The sequence below is a fragment of the Pan paniscus genome, chromosome 7 (assembly GCF_029289425.2).
Source record: "Pan paniscus chromosome 7, NHGRI_mPanPan1-v2.0_pri, whole genome shotgun sequence".
Taxonomy (NCBI): Eukaryota; Metazoa; Chordata; class Mammalia; order Primates; family Hominidae; genus Pan; species Pan paniscus.
In genome coordinates this window covers 59,941,845-59,964,429 of record NC_073256.2, presented here as the reverse complement: position 1 = coordinate 59,964,429, position 22,585 = coordinate 59,941,845, and the positions used below count along the sequence as shown (strand labels likewise).

Genomic DNA, 22,585 nt, shown 5'->3' with positions numbered 1-22,585 from the left:
TAGTGTCCTATCATTTACCACTTTACCATCATTTACTACCAAATCCCACCAAATATGACACAGAGACAATTTGTTTAAGAAAAGTTTTATTAATGTGTTAATATTTCAGCAAAGTTATTGCAACAGGTTGAAAATGCAGACACACTATTACAGGCTGTAAAGTAACAAATGAGTTTTACACAATTAAAATATTAACACATACTTATGGGATTTGTTGAATGACTAACAGACCCATAAAAGAAATTAAATCTGAGACGAAATCCAGTATTAGCACCTACAATATCTCTGACAGTGAAACTTTTAATGGTTTCTCTCTCCTAATGTATTTTTAAACTCTCTCCCAAATACAGCGCTCTCAAACCCCAAGGATAAACGAAAGGCATAAGCAGCCCCGATCCTAGGAACGTACAGCCAAAAGCAGAGCTACAAATATGGACTCAGACTTGAGAGTTTTACTGAGAAGTAACTTACTGTACTTGAGCCAATCATAAGATTTCTGTGCACTGAATACTGTATATAAGAAAATTCTGTGGGTCATAAGGTTTGCCTTAGGGATAGTTAAAAATTAGTAATATACAGTATTATTCCTATCAAATTTTTTTCTCATAAGTTATATTTATAACAAAACTATAATTAAAATATTTTTTATACCTGCTTATTCCATATCCAGGGACACAGCGGGAACATCTATGTGTCTGATGGTTTGGCATCCACTTTATTGTGCTTACTGATTTTTGTGATGAACAAGCAGCACGTATCATATCTTTCCAACATTCAAGGTAATGGAACAATGACATAAAATTCTCCAAAGAAATAACTGGAAATTGCATTTAATACTGCTTTAATTAGGAATAATTGCTATAATAAAACAAATAACATTATACATTTTTTTTTCCAATAAGCTTCAGTTTGAGGAACTGAATAGTAGAAACAGATCTTAAGATTTGAGTCATGGTAAAACCGGTAATTCTTTGAAATCTGGGAGGTGCAAAACGACAGCCACAGCCAACCCTCACCAAAATCCTAGAGAAAAACATTTTATTAATTTAGGGGAACAAGATAGAACACTGGTGAAGATACGGCTTGTTGAGGTCTAAAGCCACCTGAGAAGCTGGCCTAAGGAATGAAGAGAAACAATGGTATGTACTGGTGGCAGATAACAAGCTTTGCACTGGGCTGACCAACTGTGTTTTATTAAATGGCTTTGAATAAAAAAAAGTGAAGTGCTTCATTGTGTTTTCTCAGAAACTAATCAAAAGATTACAGAGTCCTACACAATTTGGAGACACAAAGTGGATGCTGAGCGACTAGAGGTCACTCCAGGTGTGGAATTTTAGAAAGTGAGTCCTTGGAGTAAATGGCACCGTGGCTCTGGCAGCAGATAGAAAGGAATGATGCTCTGGAGAGGAGGTAGGGACACTCTGCGGTCGGCCAGTGGATACATGAGGGGCCCGGCTGGAAGTGGGATCTGTAATTAGAGGGAGAAGTAAAGGTTTGATAGAGATCCTGAAAATAACTTGTAAAACCATTTTTCTTCCATCAACTGATATCAGCTTATAACATGTGGTCTATGTTCTACTAACCTAGAATTTTATCTACTAAAATATCTTGGTACCATTTGTCTAAATGAGTCTACAGCTCAATAGTCTACAAATCTAAGTCCTATATATTCAGATCTCTGACCAAGCACATCACCACGGAGCCACGCTGCCTTGACTGCTGTCTACTAGCTGTTTGTCCTTGGGCCAGCAACTTAAGTTCTCTCTGCCTCGGCTTCCTCATCTGAAAAACAGGGATAACAATATCTACCTCATAGGGTTGTTGTGATGATTAAAATTAAGCATTTAGAATAGTGCTGGCACAGATGTGCCAACAAACATTAGCTGTTTTTATTATCACTAGTTGTGATGGAATAATCATGTATTCCATTTTATATAAAGATGGCAATCTTAATCCAGAGAGAAAACACCAGTGCATGTAACAATAACAATGTGATAATAAAGATATATGCAAGATATTATAAAAATTAAGCTTAAAGAAAGGCATTTTTGTTTAAAGCTCCTTTTAAAAATAAAGGCCATCCTCATGTTTGTGTAGTCTTTTGTTAAGTCACTAATTCCCACATATTGCTTCAAATTGCAGACACCTTGCAGACTGAAGAAAAATGGAAGAATTGAATAAATTATGCTTAGAGTTTCCTCCCCTTCTCTAAGATCTCAGCTCACATTGCATCCTGGACCTTGGGAACACCCAAATCCCAAAACGAAATTGTGTTGAACAAAAATATCTGCATTCATGAAAGACGGTATCCAGAAGTTATTAATGTAAATCTTTCCCATTTCAAAATTCTAGTTATTTGAATATTGATAGATTAGCCTCTGGTGTGTAATTGCTCAAACCTCACACATCAGAAAAACACATGATTACACAATAGCTGCAAAATGAGTCATGACAAATGGGCTGTGCCAAGTCATCGCAGCTGCAACTGATATACAAACCATGGCATGGAACAAAAGCCACACAGAAGGTTGCTGGTTGTCTGAGAAGTATCAGTTTGAAAATTGTACATGAGAAAGTGTATGGACAAGTAACACTAAGTATTCCAAAACAAAGCCTTTTTAAGGAAATACAACATATGGCAGAGGATAGATATCATGATTTAGATCTTTGGCTTTCAGGAATTCAGGTGACACATTCACTAGTGCTAAAGAAGGCAGCTCTGGAATGTTGCATGGCTTACAGGATTGAATAAATCATACAGGAGCAGACAAAATGTATTCTTTTTTAAAGTATTGAAAAAGAAGAGAAGGGGATAAACCTCTAGAATTATCTGATGAACTCTTCCCTTTCTCCATGTTCCTGCTGCTGCAAGTACTGAGAGGAGGTACGGTGTAAAAGACAGGGGTTTTACGGTCAATCAGACTTGGGTTCATATCCCAATACTCGTTAACTGTGTGACTGTGAGAACATCATTTAATCTATTTGTATCCGAGTTTGCTCATCTATAAAATGGGGAAATACTTTGTAGGGTTCTTGTGAGATTTAGAAGTACCATTTGTACAATACCAGGCACATAGTAGGTGCCCTCAAAATGGTAGCTGTTATTGATGTTGCCCTAGGAAGACACGTGTCTGCTTTGGTACATTCTGTGTCTGTGCTGTCTATTAATTAGTGACAGATACCTATAAGCACAGTCAACTAGAAAAGCGCAGCAGCAGAATACTTTCTGTAGGAAGACCACGTAACTAAAATTGGCAGAAATAGTGAAGTGCTACTTCCTGTCACTTAGAAGGCTATGCTAAAGTACTTAGGGCTTCAACGTGACTCTGCCTAGAGATTCTTAGTAGTATTAATTTGTTTCTTACTCATTAAAGGGCAGCATCTGGATATTTAAGGACATTAACACTTTAAACAAAGGAATGAAATTTATGTTTCTACTCAGTAGGTAAGGTTTCTTCCACAGGGGTCTGAAGCCACTTAAACATAATAAATGAAATATTCAGAATCTCCCCACTCCCCTCTGAAATGTTCCTTTGCTTATTAAAGCCATTTGTCATATAGGTAGACATCTCTGAACTCATTCTTATATGCAAAACCCAAGTATTTATATGTCTAGGATAGTTTTGAAATATTAAAACAAGCCAAGTAACTGCCATCCCCCATTCCCCCACCAAAGTAACAACAAAACCAGTCTGAACACAATACAGCAGGAAAAAAAATCAGAATTAAATTCTCTATCACCAAATAGAACTTGGGCCGAATACACATTTTAAATATCAAGCTAATACAGCGACTAGCTTAAGCTAACACAGCAAATATACTGTTATTTAACTGCGTGATTTAATGATTTATTTACCATGCGGGGAAGAATATTCATGCATCCTCTAAACTTGCAAAAGCTGCATACAAGCCATATCATTTCATATTTACCTTTAATTCTTCGGTTTATCTTCCACTGCTCATGCCTCTGTCTTCATAAATGGTAATTTCAATCTAAACAGCATGGCTGTTAAGAAAACACACTACAGGACACAACACATAAAGGGGGACTTGGCAAGGTGGAGGGTGTGATCTGCAGACTTTGCTTTCAGTTTGCTTTATTTTTCAATTATTAAACATTTTTCCTACTTAAGTTTGCTTTCTCCAATTTGCTGAAAATTTTAAGAAATGTAATTATAGTAGTCCACATGTAGTTCCTTCCCAAACACTGATAACTTATGTTTTGAAAACAAAACAAATAAATTCTGAAAACGATGCTTTATTTGTTGAACTAGGGAGTTCTTAACTGAGAATCCATGGAGGTAATGAATTCAGGGATTTAAAAATACCCTGAAATTATATGAAAACTTTTTTCTTGGGAAAGGGTTCATGACCCCTGAAAGTTTAAGAACTATTGTTGCAGAGTATAACAAAACTGCTGAAATTATTATCAGCTGGAAGGCCTGGGATTATGTGACCTAGGTTTTTAAAAAAATTTATTTACCCATTACTCCAGTTATCAAGCTAAATTAGTTTTTTGCAATTTTATTTACCAAATTCACTTAGTGATTTTCAAAGCTTACTGCCTCTAAAAATATGCACAGTATGTCAAAGGTAATGAAATTACACATCTGGCAGCTGTAACTGATTTCAACTAGTCAGATGAACCCATGAAACTGCAATTCATTTGGATGACAAGTCTCACCACACATTATGAGTTTATCCGTTTCAAAGGGGCTTCAGGTTCAGGGTTTCTGCAGCTGAAATGCATTACTCAAACCACCCCCATTATTACTACAAGATGCCCTCAGAACGACCAGGAAAGATGGTGACAAGAATAGTAAACAAACCACAGAGACCTGCACCATGCAATGGAAGGAGGGACATGCTTTAAAAAAAAAATGTTGGAGACACGGGGTTTACAGTAGGTATGCAATTCACACAGAAACTACCTAGGGCAAATACAGGATGAGAGTTAAATTCTCTCTAGCCAATGCCAAACAATATCAACATTTTCTTGTTATAAATATTTAGACTTTCTGATCCGAACTGAAAAGATACAACTCGCAGTCCTCGCTCAATAGGGTCTGTCAGGAGGAGGCCTTGTGGAGCATAGATCTTCTCATTCTGCTCTTGAATGTATTTGGAGACTTTCTTCAGAACCTGACAGAAAGAAACACCACAGCTTCTTACAAACTTCATCAGATTTCCCTTTAAGTGTTAGTGAGATCTCAAAATAGGCAGTGGGAATTCGTTTTCAAGGCAAGTCACATGGATATTCATATGGTGGAATACAGCTGTGATTACTTGGCTCACATGAGTTGCATATGACATACAGCCAAGTGTGAGGGACTCTTCCAGTCAAAAATATCTTCGACACAATGTAAATAAATGCAAAAGCATACAATTGGCACGATGAGAACCAACCCACTCCTTCCTACTTCCCAGTCACCTCAATCCTGCATATGGAGAAACACACAGATGGTTATACACACAATGGCTGCTCAAGCTTCTCTTTTCCTATTCATAAAGTGCTGTTAATGTGACATCTTCTAAAATCAAGGACAGTTCTTGGCCTTGCCTTTTACAAAACTTAAAGGACTGCTTCTCTCCTTTGTACATGTTCATCAATTTAAAGTAATGATATAAGGTGGGCTTATAACAAAAGGTAGCCCCATTATTTCAAAACTAAGAAGTTTATTTCCTTTGTAGAGCATGTGGGCATTAGCTGCCAGGGAGTTTCTGATAAATACAAGTGTCTTATGTCATTTCCATGACTGCATGTAGTGCTTTTCTGCAGTTTGCTCATTTCCTAGACAGGAACCTCAATTTATAAGTTTAGTATTAAGCTTGTAAAAGTCAAAGCAAATGTAGACAAAAACCAGATAGGATACAAAGGAACTTCTGGAAATTGCCAAATCTCCAGCTTTAATAAAGGCAATTCTGAGACAGATAAGCTAGAAGAAAATAAATCTTAATAGCTACATCCCAAATCAAAGAGTTACATGTTTTATTTCAGGCTCGAAGTCATCATAACTTTTTTCTGGCTCTAATGTTCAAAAGAGGCTTTGATCCAGTTCTTTAAATTACTATATATTTCCTTAAATTCACACTATTAGCAAATGATAAAGTCACAAATGTGATCACAACTTAAAGGGAAAAAAGAACTGTATGAAAATAAAGTTGGAAATTAAGCAATGATTTAAGTGTGGCTTATATAACATACAGATCAAACTAACAAATTAGGATGTCACAATTTAGATGCTTTGGTATAAACTGATTTAGAATTTAAAACTCTACCTGTTTCATATAAATAATTTTCTAATTGAAGAAAAGTAATTTAAACACTTTATTCAAATATTTTTTGGAAATAAATCTCATGTTTTATGCTTCTTCAAAAGAGCGTAAGATTATTGAAAGAGCAATCTGCATGGTTCTTATGTAATAAATTAGGAGTATTATTTCTAAATAAAAGATTTGTTTTTTTCATCTAATTACCTGAAGCAATGCATGTATCATTCTCCTATTTTCAGCATTCAAAGAATTTTAGCTGTGCTTGGTCTTTATGAGCAAAAAAACCCCCTTAGGCACTATCTTCACATCAGAGTTTGTCAATCATCCTAAAATAATGAATAGAAGGAAGTAGCCCATAAAGGTGCCCAACTAAGGCCTCTCAATCTTCTAATTTCCTTCTCAGTTCACCTGCCAGAATTGGAAACTGGAGACTCAGTCTCCCTTCACTCCAGTCCAGTAATACTAGGGAAGACACTCAGAAAAATGCCTGCATGGCTGGTTTCAAAGAAAGGATTCCTTCAGAACAGCTTTCCGTCTCCTTTCTCCGACTACAGGTTACGAGCAAAGAAACGGCAACATCATTCTTTTATCTGGTTCAAGCATAACTTTGCTGGGCAAGTTTTTTTTTTTTTTTTTTATAAACTTTAGTAACATTGATATGCACTTGGGTATCAGTTCAGAAAGAAAACAATTAGTTTTCCTTTTTGTATAAGCTCTAAATATTCTTATACTATTGTGGTGAAGGCAACACTGTCCTTAACAAGATGCTTTAAAACTTAGTCTCAAAATAAAAATAAAATAAAAATTAAAACAAACGATAAAACTCTTAAAGTCTCTTTAATAGCAGAAGAGCATTAATATGTGTAAACTCATACCACAATCTCAGAAAGGACAAAGCGCCATTCTCACCCCCAAGAAATCATATGTTGACATTTTATTCACACTTTATTATTTTTGGTAAATCAATGTCAAAGCAAACCATAATATTTAACAAAGTTATCTGCTACTTTCAAATCCTCAACAAAACTTCAATTTGTATAATATTTACAAAGTGAAACACAATCAAACCTTGGAAAAACTACTGTCCTCCCTGAGGATATTCAACTGGAGAAAGCCTTCCAGACCTTCAAGAAAAATGGCCTGATTGAGGCTAAGTAACACCACATCTTACTGTTTTCAGAACATACCCAAGTTCTCTCCTGTGTTCCTTCTAGAGATTACAGCACATAGGCAGAAGGGATGTTTTCTAGTTCATGAACAAGGCGGAGAGATACTGAAAGGGGAACCTTCCACGAGCCCATTTGTCCCCTAATTATCATGGGTAGCAACAACAGAGAAATAACACTGAAGTCTTTATCTTCATTTTAAATCAATAAATAGCACATTATAGGGAAAAATGCATGATTGTTCTAGTGAGTTTTAAAAGGCCTATTTACAATTTCAAAAAATTTAACACACATGACAAAGTATAAGCACTGTTATATTTGGCTTACTGTTTGTAGACTAGGAATTTCGGTGTTTAAAACAATACAGACTAAATGACTCAACCCCATCCTTTTGTAAGTAGAAAATAATAGCACAAAAATTCCTCAGAGACAAACTGGGAAAGGGAGAGGGCAGCTGTGCTTACATTTTAATCATTTTATCGAAACACAAACGCACACTTCTATTAAAAGTATAGGTATATCATATCTTAACTATGATCATTCCAGTTATTAATTCTGCACAATCTAGTTATCCATGTTCAGTTTCTACAAAATATCACCTATTTTTAAAATGTGGCCATGCCTTAAATTTGGTTTCTGGATTAATTTTATTTGGTCTTTATTTGCTTTGTAACATTTGCTCTATAAAAAGAAAGGGGCCTTGCTTAGACCTATAAAATAGGACCTTACACAATATCTACAAATCCAAGCTAAAACATATACTGGGATCAACCAATTTCCATTGTATTTCTGGTATTTAGGACCATCTTCCAAGATTTAATAATTGGAAGGGTTTTAATTGAGAGCTGCTAAGTGTTTTCAGCACCCAAATAAACTAGCGGCTGGCTAAAAGATTACTTATACTTGAAAATAAAAAATCATATGTGAGTTCACAAATATCTGATTAAAACTTACATAGGTAACTTCATTTAAAATCTATCTTGGCTGGGCACAGTGGCTCATGCCTGTAGCCCTAGCACTTTGGGAGGCCGAGATGGGAGGATTGCTTGAGGCCAGGAGTGCAAGACCAGCCTAGCCAACATAGTGAGACCCCATCTCTAGTTTTTTTTTTAAAAAAGTAAGTAATAAAGGCTGAGTGCTGGGTGCAGTGACTCACACCTGTAATCCTAGAACTTTGGGAGGCCAATGCAGGTGGATTACTTGAGGCCAGGAGTTTGAGACCAGCCTGGTCAACATGGTGAAACTTCATCTCTACTGGCACAAGAATCACTTGAACCCAGGAGGTGGAGGTTGCAGTGAGCCGGGATCGCACCACTGCATTCCAGCCCGGGTGACAGAGCAAGACTCTGTCTCAATTAAAAAAAAAAAAAAAAATCGACCTCAAGAAAACACTGTTTATTAAGCACTAACCACATGTAAGGAAAATTATTAATTCTAATATACATTTTATAGTTGAGAGAATTCAGAGAGATTAATTTGTCCAAGATCTCATAATTAGTATAAACTGACTAGCACCCAATTACCAATTTCTTTTTACAAATGACATCAGTACTTCTATTTCAGCAAATACACTTTGACAAATACAATTAAAATTTTATCAACAAATGTAATAACAACTCAAGCCTTTTAATACTTCACTAAGCATGAATAAAATACTCAAGAGATGTGCTTCTACCTTAAATTAGCAATATTATGGACTTCTGTAAATAGCCATTCCAGATGATAAAGTTTCTACCTATGTGAATTCAGCTTTACCCTCCCCTCCTACATTCATACCGACTATCAACATATCCCTTGGAGCTGGTCACCTCTTTGCACCTCCCCTGCTCCCTTCCTAATCCAGGCTATCTCACTCTTGCCTGGACTTCTGTGGAGCTTCCTGACTAGTTTCCCTACTTCTATTCTTATGCCTTTTTTCCACAAAGCAAAGAGATTTCTTTAAAATGAAAATCTTGCTGGGCGCAGCGGCTCAGGCCTTTAATCCCAATACTCTGAGAGGCTGAGGTGAGAGGATCGCTTGAGCCCAGGAGTTCGAGACCAGCGTGGACAACACAGTGAGACCCTGCCTCTATTACAAAAATAAATAAAATGAAAATCTCATCACTTCACTCTCTTGATTAAATCCTTTGAGTAGCTTCCCACTTGCACTAAAAATAAAATCTACACTTCATTCCATGGACTAGGCACTCCATGTTACAGCTCCTGCTTACCTCTCCAAATCCACCTCCCATCATTCTCTGCCCCTCCTCTCCTGTGCATCACCTTCTCTCAGTTCCCAGGGTCCATCAAGCTCTCTGGGCCTTTGTGTATGTTCATCTTTCTGCCTTAATGCCCCAGGCTTTTCATCCTTCATGCAACAGCTTAAATGTCACCACCTCAGAGGCCTCTTCTGACCACACACCCTAGATTAGGTCCCGCCTATTATTTTCAAGCATAGGCCAGTTTGTTTCCTTCAAGGCACTTATCATAATGTGTAATTTTGCTGGCTTTGTTTCCTTGTTATTATCAGCTTTCACCACTTAATTATAAACTCCACAAGGTCAGCAACCATGTTCGCCCTGTTCCGTTATGTCCCAGCACTTTGCTTAGCACATAGTAGGCTTTCAATAGTTACTGAGCAAACAAATCCCCTGAGCCTTCACTCACTGAACGTGTTATTAGAGAGGAGATACACTGAAACAGACTGAAAGCTGACATAGAGCCTTGATAACTTCTGATTTTGAAAGTTAAACAGGAATGAAAGCTTCTCTGTGTATTGATATGGAAGGGAAGAGCATGGTCCCTTTAAATCATACAGAAGCAGGCGGGGAAGTGCTGGGTAGAGAAGGGCATGGTCCCTGGCTAGCGCTCCACCTCCAGGCCTGTGCCCAGTAGTGAAGACAGACATTTTTGTTTTCCTGCCCAAATGCTGCATTTCCACCCTGGCCTGCCACACCCCTATCCTGTGCCTATAAAAGCCCTGAGACCCCAGCAGGCAGACAAACAGGCAGCTGGATGTCAAGAGGTGCACATTAGTGGAGGAACACACAGGGTGGCTGGATGTCAAGAGGAACACACTGGCGTAGGAGCACACTGGCACATCGGTAGGCCATCAATTGGCAGAATCAGGTGGAGTTTGGCCAGGGTGGTTGGAGAAGAGTTCGGTCATCGAGCGGCCTGACTCTAGGGGAAAACTATCTCCCTTCTGGCTCCCCCATCTGCTGAGAGCTACTTCCACTCAACAAAACCTTGCACTCATTCTCCAAGCCCACATGTGATCCGATTCTTCTGGTACACCAAGGCAAGAACTCTGGGATACAGAAAGCCCTCTGCCCTTGTGATAAGGCAGGGGTCTAACTGAGCTAACACAAGCCGCCTATGGATGGCTAAACTAAAAGAGCACCCTGTAACATATGCCCACTGGGGCTTCAGGAGCTGTAAAACATTCACCCCTAGACACTGCTGTGGGGTTGGAGCCCCACAGCCTGCCCATCTGTATGCTCTCCTAGAGGTTTGAGCAGCAGGGTACTGAAGAAGCAAGCCACACCCCATCACACGCCCTGCGAGGGGGACAAGAGAACTTTTCCTGTTTCAACATGGGGAAGGATATAAATAACTATACTTAAATATACCTGTTTATATGAGATGGAACAGGATGGTAATGAAGAATACAACAGCATTTTCAGCCAACAGCTCCAAAAACTTTAGCTGCAACTATATGCACTCTCCACTACATGGAGTGTAAGACATTTCTATCAGATGGGGCATAATATATTCTTATAGCATTTCGTTTTCTAAGCACTGTCAGAATTTAGTGATATACCAGGGGCTTACCATGATTAATTTACAGTCATTTATTTAACATACATTCAATGAGTGCCTGATATACCCAAAGCATGGTGTTAGGCATGAAGAGGGATACAAAATGGTTAAGGCATTGTCCTCAAGAAAAGTACATACTTGAATTCAAGGCAAATAAGACAAGAAAATAAACTGCTACATTCCAAAGAAGAGTGAGGCAAGTGCCAGAAAACAGATACAAATAAAATGTTGTAGGGACACAAGAGAAGAGAAAGAATTCTGACTAAAATAGAGAACAAGTTAGATGGAAGTGAGACCTAAGGGACTGGTGGGATTTGAACCTGGGAAGATAGCATTCCAGGTGGAGGAGAACCACAGTGGGTATGTTTGCTGACCAGTGAGGGATGGAGTTTGGCTGAGGGAGAAAGTGAAGGAAGGAATGGGAGGTAGCGCTGGAAAGGTAAGCTGAGGTCAACTTGAGCAGGGCCTTGAATTTTACTCAGTGGTAAAACATGGGAATCCAGGGAAGGTCTCTGACTTGGCAGAAGTAGTAGGGGAAGTAAATCTGCGTTTTATAAAAACAACAGCAGATAGTTTAGAAAAGCAAAAGGAGGGAAGAAATGACACAAGTCAGACTATTTCAATAGTCTAGGAGAGACAGAATAAGGGCATAACCCAGGATAGTGGCAGAGGAAATCACAAAAAGTTAATGACTGGGAAAATGAAAGATACTTCAGTCTTTGAAAACAGATTAATTTTTCCCTCTTCTTCATCCCTCATGCCCAAAGATGGTACTGAAAAGACAGGGGTGCTATTGACAAAATGGGGAGGTGGGAGGTTTGACTTCTGGTCATCTTAAGTTGAGAAATCAGCAATTTGGGAGCTAGTAGGCAGCTGGAAAGAGAAAGTAAGAACTCAGGTGGGAGAAGAGAGTGAAACTTAGGGAAATAAAGTAAAAACATTCCCAGAAAGCTGAGTAGGAAGAGAACATATAGATTTTCTACATTCTTCTTACGTGTAAGCCAGTCTGAACATTGACACATCATCTGCAAGTGGACACACCAACTGCAACCTGTTTTGAAAGACTCAGGACTATGTGCCTCTGTACACAGGAACAACACAATTTGAATGATAAATGCCCCTAAATATTTTACGGCAACTATCACCATGTAAGCATCAATGTGTAATAAACTTGCCTTCTTCATGATTTTAAGAGATTTTTGTGAAAACAAATGTAGCATTACCTTCTCATAATGAGTTTCCATGCATAGGAAGATGGTATATGCTGTTAAACAAGCCAAACAACCTTCGAGATATGACTGGCCGCCGAGCTTCTCTGCTTCTGCATAAAGGTTATTTAGAGTTCGAACTGTTTCTTCAAACTGCTGCCTATCAATCTGTAGAGAAGAAAATATTTAAAAATAAGTTTTGGAAAAAAAAATCAACTAATGCATGCTATCATTAATTTATCTTGTTTTCTCACCATTCTTAGTTGACAATTTTTTTGGTGACTAAATCTGGGCCTAAGTTACCAAAACTGCTTAATTTGTTTAATTTTATCCCTCTTATAAATACTGGATAGCTTCAAGGCTCAATAAGGTACTTCTTTATTCTTTCTACTAAATTTCAAGTAACTTTAGGCTCTATTCCTCTTTCCATTCATTTAGCTTCACACTTACTGAGCGCCTACTATCAGATACTATGAAAAATCTCAAGATAAAGCACTGTCTCAATCCTTAAGAGTTTAATTATGCAAGCAGAACAGGCAATGTAAACATAAAAATGCAGTAAGCTGGCCAGGTGCGGTGGCTCATGCCTGTAATCCCAGCACTTTGGGAGGCTGAGGTGGGCGGATCACAAGGTCAGGAGATGGAGACCATCCTGGCTAACATGGTGAAACCCCGTCTCTACTAAAAATACCAAAAAAAATTAGCCGGGCATGGTGGCGGGTGCCTATAGCCCCAGCTACTGGGGAGGCTGAGGCAGGAGAATGGCGTGAACCCGGGAGGCGGAGCTTGCAGTGAGCCGAGACTGTGCCACTGCACTCCAGCCTGGGTGACAGAGCGAGACTCCGTCTCAAAAAAAAAAAAAAAAGAAAAAAAAAGCAATAAGCTGACAGGGTACTATCATATAGGCAAATATAAAGCCTAGTGGGGACACAAAAGCAAGGAGAAATTCCCTTTATCTGGGAAGGGCAGGTAATCTTAAATTGAGTAACTAAAGACTAGAATTTACTAGGCAAAAAAAAAAAAATGGCATTTTAGCAGAAGGATCAAAAGGCGTAGGTTCTATATTCTGTTTACTCAGTCTATCTCTTTTGAAGCAATTATCTTGTTACTAAATAAGGTAAAATTTGTTAAGGTAAAATCTCAAGCTAATAAACAATTTTTCACATTAAGTCATTCTTATTACCTCTTTCTATTTGGTGACACCATTATCTTAAATTTACACTAATACTACCACAGGTTGAGCATCCCTGATCTTAAATTCTGAAGTCAGAAAGGCTCCAAAATCTGAAACTTTTGAGCACTGACATGATACCACAAGTGGGAAATTCCAAACCCAACCTCATGTGAGGGGTCACAGTCAAAATGCAGGCGCACAACACATAGTTTATTCAGTGTCCCCAAGAGAAAAAGACCCTTCCAGCCCCCATCAGCTGCCATGTATCTTTTCCATGCACAGCCAGATTCTCCCATGCAAGCATGCTCACAAAGGGTGATAAGATGGTTCAGTGTACACACACTTTGTCTCATAAAGTCATTTAAAATATTGTATAAAATTACCTTCAGGTTATATGTATAAGGTGGATATAAAACATAATGAATTTCGTGTTTAGACTTGGATCCCATTCCCAAGATATCTCATTAGTATAAACAAATATTTCAAAATCTAAAAAAACCCCAAAAACTGAAATACTTCTGGTTCCACATATTTCACATAAGAAAGAACCTGTACTGTCATCCATTGTTTCACTCAATCATCTGCTTTTACTTTATTCTTCCAATATTACTTTACTGTCTTCTAATAGTACTTTGTATAACAGATTTCAAATTTTGCTACTTCATCCCAGGACTTTCAAGGCCCATTAGGAGAGCAATCATCCAATACTGCCATTCTTATCTGTCTGCCCTCTAGGCCTTCTCTTGCATAAGGATTCCCTTATTTCTAAAATTAATAACTACTTACGTATGAATTCTCTCTTTTATGAAGTCCTTATTTAAAAGACTTTTTTGTTTGGCTTTTTTTTTTCTCCTTTCCTGTCTCTGTGAACCTATTAAATCTTTCTTTATAATAGAAATCGACTCAGAAAAAAAAAAAATCAGGCTGGCGTGGTGGCTCATTCCTGTAATCCCAGCACTTGGGAAGTTGAGCTGGGTGGATCACTTGAGCTCAGGAGTTTGAGACCAGCCTGGGCAACATGGTGAAACTCTGTCTCTACTAAAAATGCAAAAATTAGCCAGGCGTGGTGGTGCATGCCTATAGTCCTAGCTACTCAGGAGGCTGAGGTGGGAGGATTGCTGGAGCCTGGGAAGTGGAGGTTGCAGTGAACTGAGATCTCACCACTGCACTCCACTCTGGGTGACAGAGTGAGACCCTGTCTCAAAAAAAGAAAGAAAAAAACCCCTCAACATACAGTATGAGCCCTACTATTCACTATTCCCAAGAATGTAATCTTTTTTTTTTTTTTTGAGACAGAGTCTCACTCCGTCACCCTGGCTGGAGTGCAGTGGCGCAATCTTGGCTCACTGTAACCTCTGGTCCCAGGATCAAGTGATTCTCGTGTCTCAGCCTCCCGAGTAGCTGGGATTACAGGCGTGCACCACCATTCCCTACTAATTTTTGTATTTTTAGTAGAGACGAGGTTTTGCCATGTTGCCAGGCTGGTCTCAGGCTCCTAGCCTCATGTGATCCACCCCCCTGGCCTCCCAAAGAGCCACCTGCACCTGGCCTCAAGAACATAATCTTTTAAAGTGTAAAACAATTCATGACCATCCTTAAGCTATGACAACTCTTTAAGTCAGAAGCAGTTGTAGTCATTGTTTTGTCTGTTGTGTGGAAAATGTGAGGAGTCAATGGGCTAGTGGCATGCATGAGTTTAATGCAAACTTTAAAGTGGTGTTGGCTCTACCCATTTTTCAAAAGGAGTTACTTTAAATTTCCAGGAATATTAGAGATTTGGACAAAGGCTAGGTGGGTCAAGACGGCCTTTAAACGCAGGGGCAGTGTTTCTTCACTGAGCTACCCCTTGAAGATGTGGTGTCAAGGCTGGTCATCTGGGAAACTGAGTTCTCATTCACGAAAACAGACTGAGGAGAGCTCAGCAAACAAAAATGGTAAGCTGTTACGTTCACCTAATTATGCCTATGTTAATGCCTTCAGTTTGTCCACCGATAAGTCTACAAAAGTCTAAATAATTCCAATCACATTTGATGTGCCTATGTTATAAGTCATTGAATTATTTATATTTCTTTACAATACAATTCAAAACCATGGGATTCAACCCAGAAACATCTTATTTCTTTCATATCAGAATTACTATTTATCCCGGAAACCCTAATTATTATTATTTTTTAAGTTTAGTGACAGAGTATCGCTATGTTGCCCAGACTGGTCTTGAACTCCTGGCCCCAAGGGATACTCCTACCTCAACCCCCAGAGCAGCTGGGATTACTTGGGTGCAAACCACCATGCCCAGCCAGAAACACTTAATTCTTATGCGTTATTCCGAGATTACAATGCCCTATAGGTTAGAGGTAAATCATACGTCAGTTAAACAAACAAAAAAAGGTTAATAAAAAAAGAAAAAAAAAAGGATAAATGGTTAAAGAAAAGTAAATGCCAACAAGTTTTTGAAAGGTTATTTTAAAAAAGGGAAATAAAGGGTAAAAATCACAGAAGGCATCAATAAAGGCAAACGACAAACTTCACAAGAAAGGGCTCAAGAGAACAAATGTTGGCATTTGTATCTTACTACCTTTAGGCTATGAAAAACAGTGGCCAGTGTTCTCCCTTAGGTTCCTGGACACTGATACAGGAGCTCTATCAAAATTTAGATATATGAGAAGTCAGAGCCAAATAAAATTTGGACCCACAAACATCAAAAATCAGAATGGAAAGAGAAATCAGGCTCATTTTCCCAGAATTACTGTGAACTACACAGTAGAAAGCATGGTGAAGCATGCAGTGATCACGTATCAAGGGTGGCAGGTCAAAGGTAATTACTAACCAGATGGGGAGACATATTTTTAAAGGGAAAAAATGCCTCAATTACAGTTCACTCATTCTTCTACCCAGACCAAGGGTAACTAAGATATCTGTATTTTAAGGCTAATGAGAATAAAGTTTCCTTTAAGGAATTGTTCTGGCAACAAATCGCTTAAGCATCAAAGTATTACATTCTAAAAGGCAGCAGAAAAAATGAACTTGTTAACAGACAGAACCTATCCTACTCCCAAATTAAAGGGCACAAATGTGTGTGTATTTTTAAAAAATGCTTTAAAATAATACAAAACACTTGCATATTAGTCACTTTCTCTATTATGTTGCCAAGTGTGATGTTCTCACAAAAGGAAAATCAGCTCCAATAGCAGAGCAATCAGTAAAATTTCTAGGGTAAGTAGTAGAGAAACAGAAACCTTTCAATTTTTCATCAAAGCAAGGAAAGTTTAAACCTGTAATTTAAATTTAATCTCAACACACATACACAGACAATCAAAGCTTTTCTAGTGGTTTAAAGCATAAGCTAGTGTTTTAACCCAAACATTTAAAAAGAAAAAAGAAATTCAAAGGCACAATTGAATAGTGCCATGTAACATTCCATATAGTACTCAGTACCACAAGCAGTTCTGGGCTATACAGAGTCAAAGAGGTAAAAGGACTCCAGAATTTAGAAACATCAATTTCCTGACAAGAATCAGTGGAGCACTACATTGTGCTTTTGCACTTAGATTACAAAATAAAGGCTCTGCCACACACAGAGTGGAAGGCTAATGTCTGATTCTGTGTATACACATTTAGCTCAAATATATGAGGTGTAAGTGTTGCTTTAAAACCTTAAAGCAAAGGAATCTTTAATGTCCAAATAATTGTGGTAAAAAAAAGAATACTTTATATTCTGATTTTGAAGTACATAAATTGTATGTCATGGTTTCCGTAAGAGGCTTAAAAATAAAACATTTGATTGATTCCATGTATATCTTTTTATTTGATTTATTTTTTGAGACAGAGTCTTGCTCTGTCGCCCAGGCTGGAGTACAATGGCATGATCTCGGCTCACTGCAACCTCCGCCTCCCAGGTTCAAGAAATTCTTCTACTTCAGCCTCCTGAGTAGCGGGGATTACAGGTGCCCGCCACCATGCCTGACTAATTTTTGTATTTTTAGTAGAGATGGGGTTTCACCATGCTGGCCAAGCTGGTCTTGAATTCCCGACCTCAAGTGATGCACCCGCCACGGCCTCCCAGAGTGCTGGGATTACAGGCGTGAGCCACCGGGCCCAGCCAGATTCCATGTCAATCTTAACATGTAAAACACATCAATTGTGATGTTAAATTATTTTAAAACAACATTCAGTAGCTCTACCCAACTGGCCACTTGCTGAATTTCTACCTCTTCAAACCACTGTAGATAGTTCCACCTATTGTCACGCTCAGTTAACTCATAACATAGTTGACAACATACTGCAGCATTTAAATAGCATTTCAGAAACAAGTCACCTCACCGTCTTTTAAAGGCATATTTGATCAATTTGCAATTCAAGAAACATATTTGGGCCATGAACCTGCCCATGGTTATGTCAAACTGAAGGAAACTATAATGGATCATTGTTGATTTCCCAACCATGGAAATCGGGCAGTGCAACCCACCTCACTGCAAACTGACTGTAAATAACTGCTACACATTTCTCTACACAGACTCATCCACACCCACTTATCCCATGACCAGCATCTCTCAGTCCCACACCCAAGGAATGCCTAATCACCTCTCAGGCCCTCGCCCTCCCTGTCACAGAGGAGAGAGCCACAAAACCTGCTTCCAGCTAACCAGAAATTGATCCCTGAACGGGAAACACAATCTACATAACATGGGTCAAGACCAAAAGAATCTTTGGTTGAATGTACATATATGGGCACACAAAAACACAGGCAGGCACGCACACACTCCATTACCTCTACAACAAGATACAATGATTTTTTTTTTTTTAAAAAGTTTTGCTAGGTCTGAAGGGGAAGCAAATCCCATTCTTCCATTTTTGCTTGCAATGTTACCCAAAGGACCTATATCCTGATGACCATTTTGATATGCAAGACAAAACAGGTGGCTCCCAGTGAATGTGACAAGTTTAAGGCCTTGTTCTGAGACATTTTCCTGTCCAGGCCTATTTAACGCCCGACGTCTTTAAGGTTCCAAGAAAGCCTGAACGCACCGCCTGGCAATGCACCTAATAAACCCTTTCAGCCAAACAGTGCGGCCAGCACAGAGGCAGCAAACACCAGTCACGAGAATGATGATGATTTATCTTGCGCGGAGAGGTAGGAGGATATAGTTTACAACCTGGTGACTGAGGCGACCTGGAGCCTCAGGAATTGGCTCCTCATCGCTGCCGACAATAACCCGGGGTGGGGATTTGGGGGAGTGCAGCAGGGGAACACTGCTGGATCCAGATTCCCGGCACCGGGCAACAAAGTTCCATAAGGTCGTCAACCCCGGCGATCGGCCTGTATTATTCTTCCTGCTCCAAACACCTGTCTTGCTTAGTGGCTCTCTTCTTACACGTTTGGCCAAGGCCCCTTCTGTGCCTGGACCTCCCCAGAACTGCGGGACCCTCAAAGGCCCGGTTGTCGCCCACACCCCTCCCGTCCCCGGTGAGTCTCTCTCCCTCGCCAGAGCAGGCGTGGGGAGCCACGTTGCGTACCCGGTTCTCCAGCTCCGCAGGGAACTTGGTCTGGAACTGGCAGCGTGTGCCACTGCTGTAGTCTCGCTGAATGAACACCTTTCCGGACACCGGCGCCTGCTGCGGCCTCATGGCGAGGACAGGACACCCCGCGCTGCGGGGTCGAGGGAACACCAACCGCGAGTCAGAGCCCCGGCCTGGACCCGGGACTCTGACCCGCCAGCCCCTCGCCCCCACCCGCCGCCGAAAACAGCCCAAGGCCTCCTCTGCCCCGCTCCCCTTCACCCATGCTGTCACCGCGGGCCTTAGCTGCCGCCTGGCCCAGGCCCCGCGCCCCCCACAACCCGGTTCGGCCCGGGAAACACAAACCCGCCTCCTCTGCCCTCCAGCTGCTGTCGCACCGCCTTCGCCGTCACTTACGTCCTGCCGCAAAAAGCCTCTTCCCCGCCCCTCAGCTCGGCCTCCTACCTCAGGTCTGGGACCCACCCTCTCCTCCGGCCGTAAAGCCACCCTGCCGAAGCTGCGCGCTGTGGGGCTGGGCCGAGGAAGGGAAATGCTGTGGGCGGGGCCAGGGCCGACCCCGCCTTCCGCCCGCGCGGGGATTGTTTCCGGAAGGAGAGAGACGGGGCGAGCTGTGGGGCTGCGGCCGGCGCGAGCGCGCGGGGGTGTGAGGGGCGGAGTTTCCCGGCTGTGTCACTTCCCTAGTGATTGTGGCAGGTGGTTCCCGATCACTGATTGTGAGGGGTCATTTTCGTTCTTGATTGGACGTCGCAGCTTACGTGTGGGTTATGCCACCCAACTCATACACAAAACAAAAAACAAAACATAAAGAAAAAACAACACCCCCTCCCCAAACCCTCAAACACAAACTGCTCATTGTGTTCAGAAGTAGAAAGCAGGCTCCAAGGATGGATCCATTTGGTCCCTAGACTCTTGAGAAAGGGTCAGGAAGTGAGGACGAAGAACCTGCCTGGGCCCCAGCGTTGGGCGCCCCTGCCCCGACTCTTCTTTGGGGGCGGCGTTCCTCTCACCCCCCATTTCCACCCAGCTCCCATCCACGCCCCTCAGGTGACCAAGGGGACAAGCGGTTCCGCCCTCGTTGCCCACTGGCCCTTACTTGACTCAGCATTTCTTTGCAAGGCAGCCAAAGAAACCCCACCTTACCCTTGTCTCCTGCTAGTACCACTGTCTTTTATATATTTAATATAGTTTAAATATCCTGCCTTTTAAATATGAAAAATTCTCTTACTGTATTTTAAAAACAGCTTTTTCGAGATATAAATGGCATACAATAAACCACACATTTAAAGCAGTGGATTTGATAACTTTGGACATATGAATACACCCATAAACCACTGTCACAATCAAGATAGTAAAGCTCCATTGCCCTGAAAAGGTTCCTCCAGCTCCTGTGTAATCTCTCCCTCCTGCCTCTCCCAGACCCCATTTCCCAGGCACTGATCCACCTTCTGTCACTCAACATTAGTTTCATTTCCTTGAATTTTATATAAATTGAATCATATAGTGTGTACCCCCTTTTTTTGCCTGGCTTCTTTCACATAGACTGTTTTGAAGTCCATCTGTTGTTGTGTTATCAATAATTCATTTATTTTTGATGCTGGATAGCTATTCTATTGTATGGCCATCCCACAGTTTGTTTATCCATTCATCTGTTGATGGACATTTGGATTGCTTCCAGTTTTGGGATGTTACAAATAAAGCTGCTATGGACATTCATTTGCAAGTCTTTGCATAGGTGTGTAGACCTTAATGCTTTCATTTCTCTTGGGTACATACCTAGGAGTAGAATGGCTAGATTGTATGGTAAAAACACGTTTAACTTTTTGGCAGACTGACAAACTGTTTTCCAAAGTGGTGACACCATTTTACATTCCCACCAGAGTTCCAGTTGCTCCACATCTTTGCCAAGACTTGTGTAGTAATATCTTCTGCAGCTATAATTTTCATTTTTCCATGACTAATTATTTTGAACATATTTTCCTGTACTTATTTGCCATCCATGTATCTTCTCTGGTGAAGTGTCTATTTAAAACTTTTGCCCATTTTTTTGTTTGTATTTTATTTTCCTGTTGTTGAGGGGTTTTTTGTTTTATTTTGTTTTGATTTACATCTTTATTGGCTGGACTTAAGGTCAGTTTTAAATTTTTAAGGCACTTTAATTCTTGGATTTTTGTATGTTTAAAGATGTTTTCCTGAGGCCTTTATACTTGCATGAGAACTTGGCCGGGCTGTTTTTGAGTTTTGAGTTCTTTATACATTCTGGAGAAAAATCCTTTATCAGATATGTGATTTGCATGCATTTTTCACAGTCTGTGATTTGTCTTTTTACTCTCTTAACACGTTAGGGGTTTGAGGGGATTAGGGTGTGGACCTCTTGGGGAGGGCATTTTTGCCTCCCATAGGTATAGAGTGAAACTCTTCCCTCCCCCCGTATGATTATGCAGTTGTTATTCAGTTGTTTACGTACCATTTGTTGAAAAGACTCTCATTTCTTCACTGAATTGCCTTTGTATCTCTGTTGAAAATCAGTGGGGGCCGGGCGCAGTGGCTCACGCCTGTAATCCCAGCACTTTGAGAGGCCGAGGCGGGCGGATCACGAGGTCAGGAGATCGAGATCATTCTGGCTAACACGGTGAAACCCCGTCTCTACTAAAAATACAAAAAATGAGCCGGGCGCCGTGGCGGGCGCCTATAAGTCCCAGCTACTCGAGAGGCTGAGGCAGGAGAATGGCGTGAACTCGGGAGGCGGAGCTTGCAGTGAGCGGAGATAGTGCCACTGCACTCCGGCCTGGGCTAAAGAGCGAGACTCTGTCTCAAAAAAAAAGAAAATCAGTGGGGTGTGTGTGTGTGTGTGTGTGTGTGTGTGTGTGTGTGTGTGTGTGTGTGTGTGTGTGTGTGTCTGTCTGTCTGTCCCTCTGTCTGCCTGTTGTGGACTTTCTATTCCGTTTCATGATCTGATCCTGTTTTGAATTAAATGTCTACTAGTGTTTGTCTCCGAAGCTGATGCTTCCTTACTAACTCAGTAAGATCTCCTAGGAGCTGGTTTTCTACGTATTTGTTACTAGGGGTTGAGGACACCCTTAAACAGGTAAAACAGTCTCTACCCTCAAAATTTCAGTCTAATGGAGTGAACGAAGAAAACAATTTTCATACATTGTATATTTGGAGTATTTTCCTGCAGCCCTTGGCCACTGAGACTAGGTGGTAAAACAGATTATTATTATTATTTTTTGAGATGGATCTCACTCTGTCGCCCAGGCTGGAGTTCAGTGGCACGATCTCGGCTCACCACAACCTCCGCCTCCTGGGTTCAAGCCATTCTCCTGCCTCAGCCTCCCGAGTAGCTGGAATTACAGGTGCGTGCCACCACACCCAGCTAATTTTTGTATTTTTTTGCGTAGAGACGGGGTTTCACCGTGTTGGCTAGGCTGGTCTTGAACTCCTGACCT

General features: G+C 40.5%; 1 protein-coding gene across 7 annotated transcripts; it reads right to left on the bottom strand.

The window, feature by feature from the left end:
- Nucleotides 1-69: 69 nt before the first annotated feature.
- On the bottom strand, nt 70-21,946 carry GOLGA7 (golgin A7). Of its 7 annotated transcripts, none has more exons than XM_055116505.1 (6): nt 19,602-21,946; nt 19,137-19,269; nt 12,464-12,616; nt 5,041-5,142; nt 3,931-3,993; nt 70-1,468 (listed from the first exon to the last, which is right to left on the bottom strand). In XM_055116505.1, the coding sequence occupies exons 2-5, from the start codon at nt 19,245-19,247 to the stop codon at nt 3,946-3,948; spliced, it is 414 nt and encodes a 137-aa protein (XP_054972480.1). In that variant the 5' UTR covers nt 19,248-19,269; nt 19,602-21,946; the 3' UTR covers nt 70-1,468; nt 3,931-3,945. The 7 variants fall into 7 exon arrangements, with proteins under 7 accessions (XP_054972480.1, XP_054972481.1, XP_008975186.1 ...); XM_055116506.1 differs by having other exon boundaries at nt 19,584-19,705; XM_008976938.4 differs by having other exon boundaries at nt 19,536-19,671.
- Nucleotides 21,947-22,585: the final 639 nt, after the last annotated feature.

What these genes read in the sequence shown, in the direction of transcription:
- GOLGA7 (XM_055116505.1), bottom strand. Translation starts at nt 19,247, where the DNA reads ATGAGGCCGCAGCAGGCGCCGGTGTCCGGAAAGGTGTTCATTCAGCGA. An exon ending in TGGAAACTCATTATGAGAAG is followed by an intron (nt 5,143 to 12,463) that starts GTAATGCTACAT and finishes TCTTTCTGTCAG; the next exon opens with GTTCTGAAGAAAGTCTCCAA. An exon ending in TTGAGCGAGGACTGCGAGTT is followed by an intron (nt 3,994 to 5,040) that starts GTATCTTTTCAG and finishes CATGCTGTTTAG; the next exon opens with ATTGAAATTACCATTTATGA.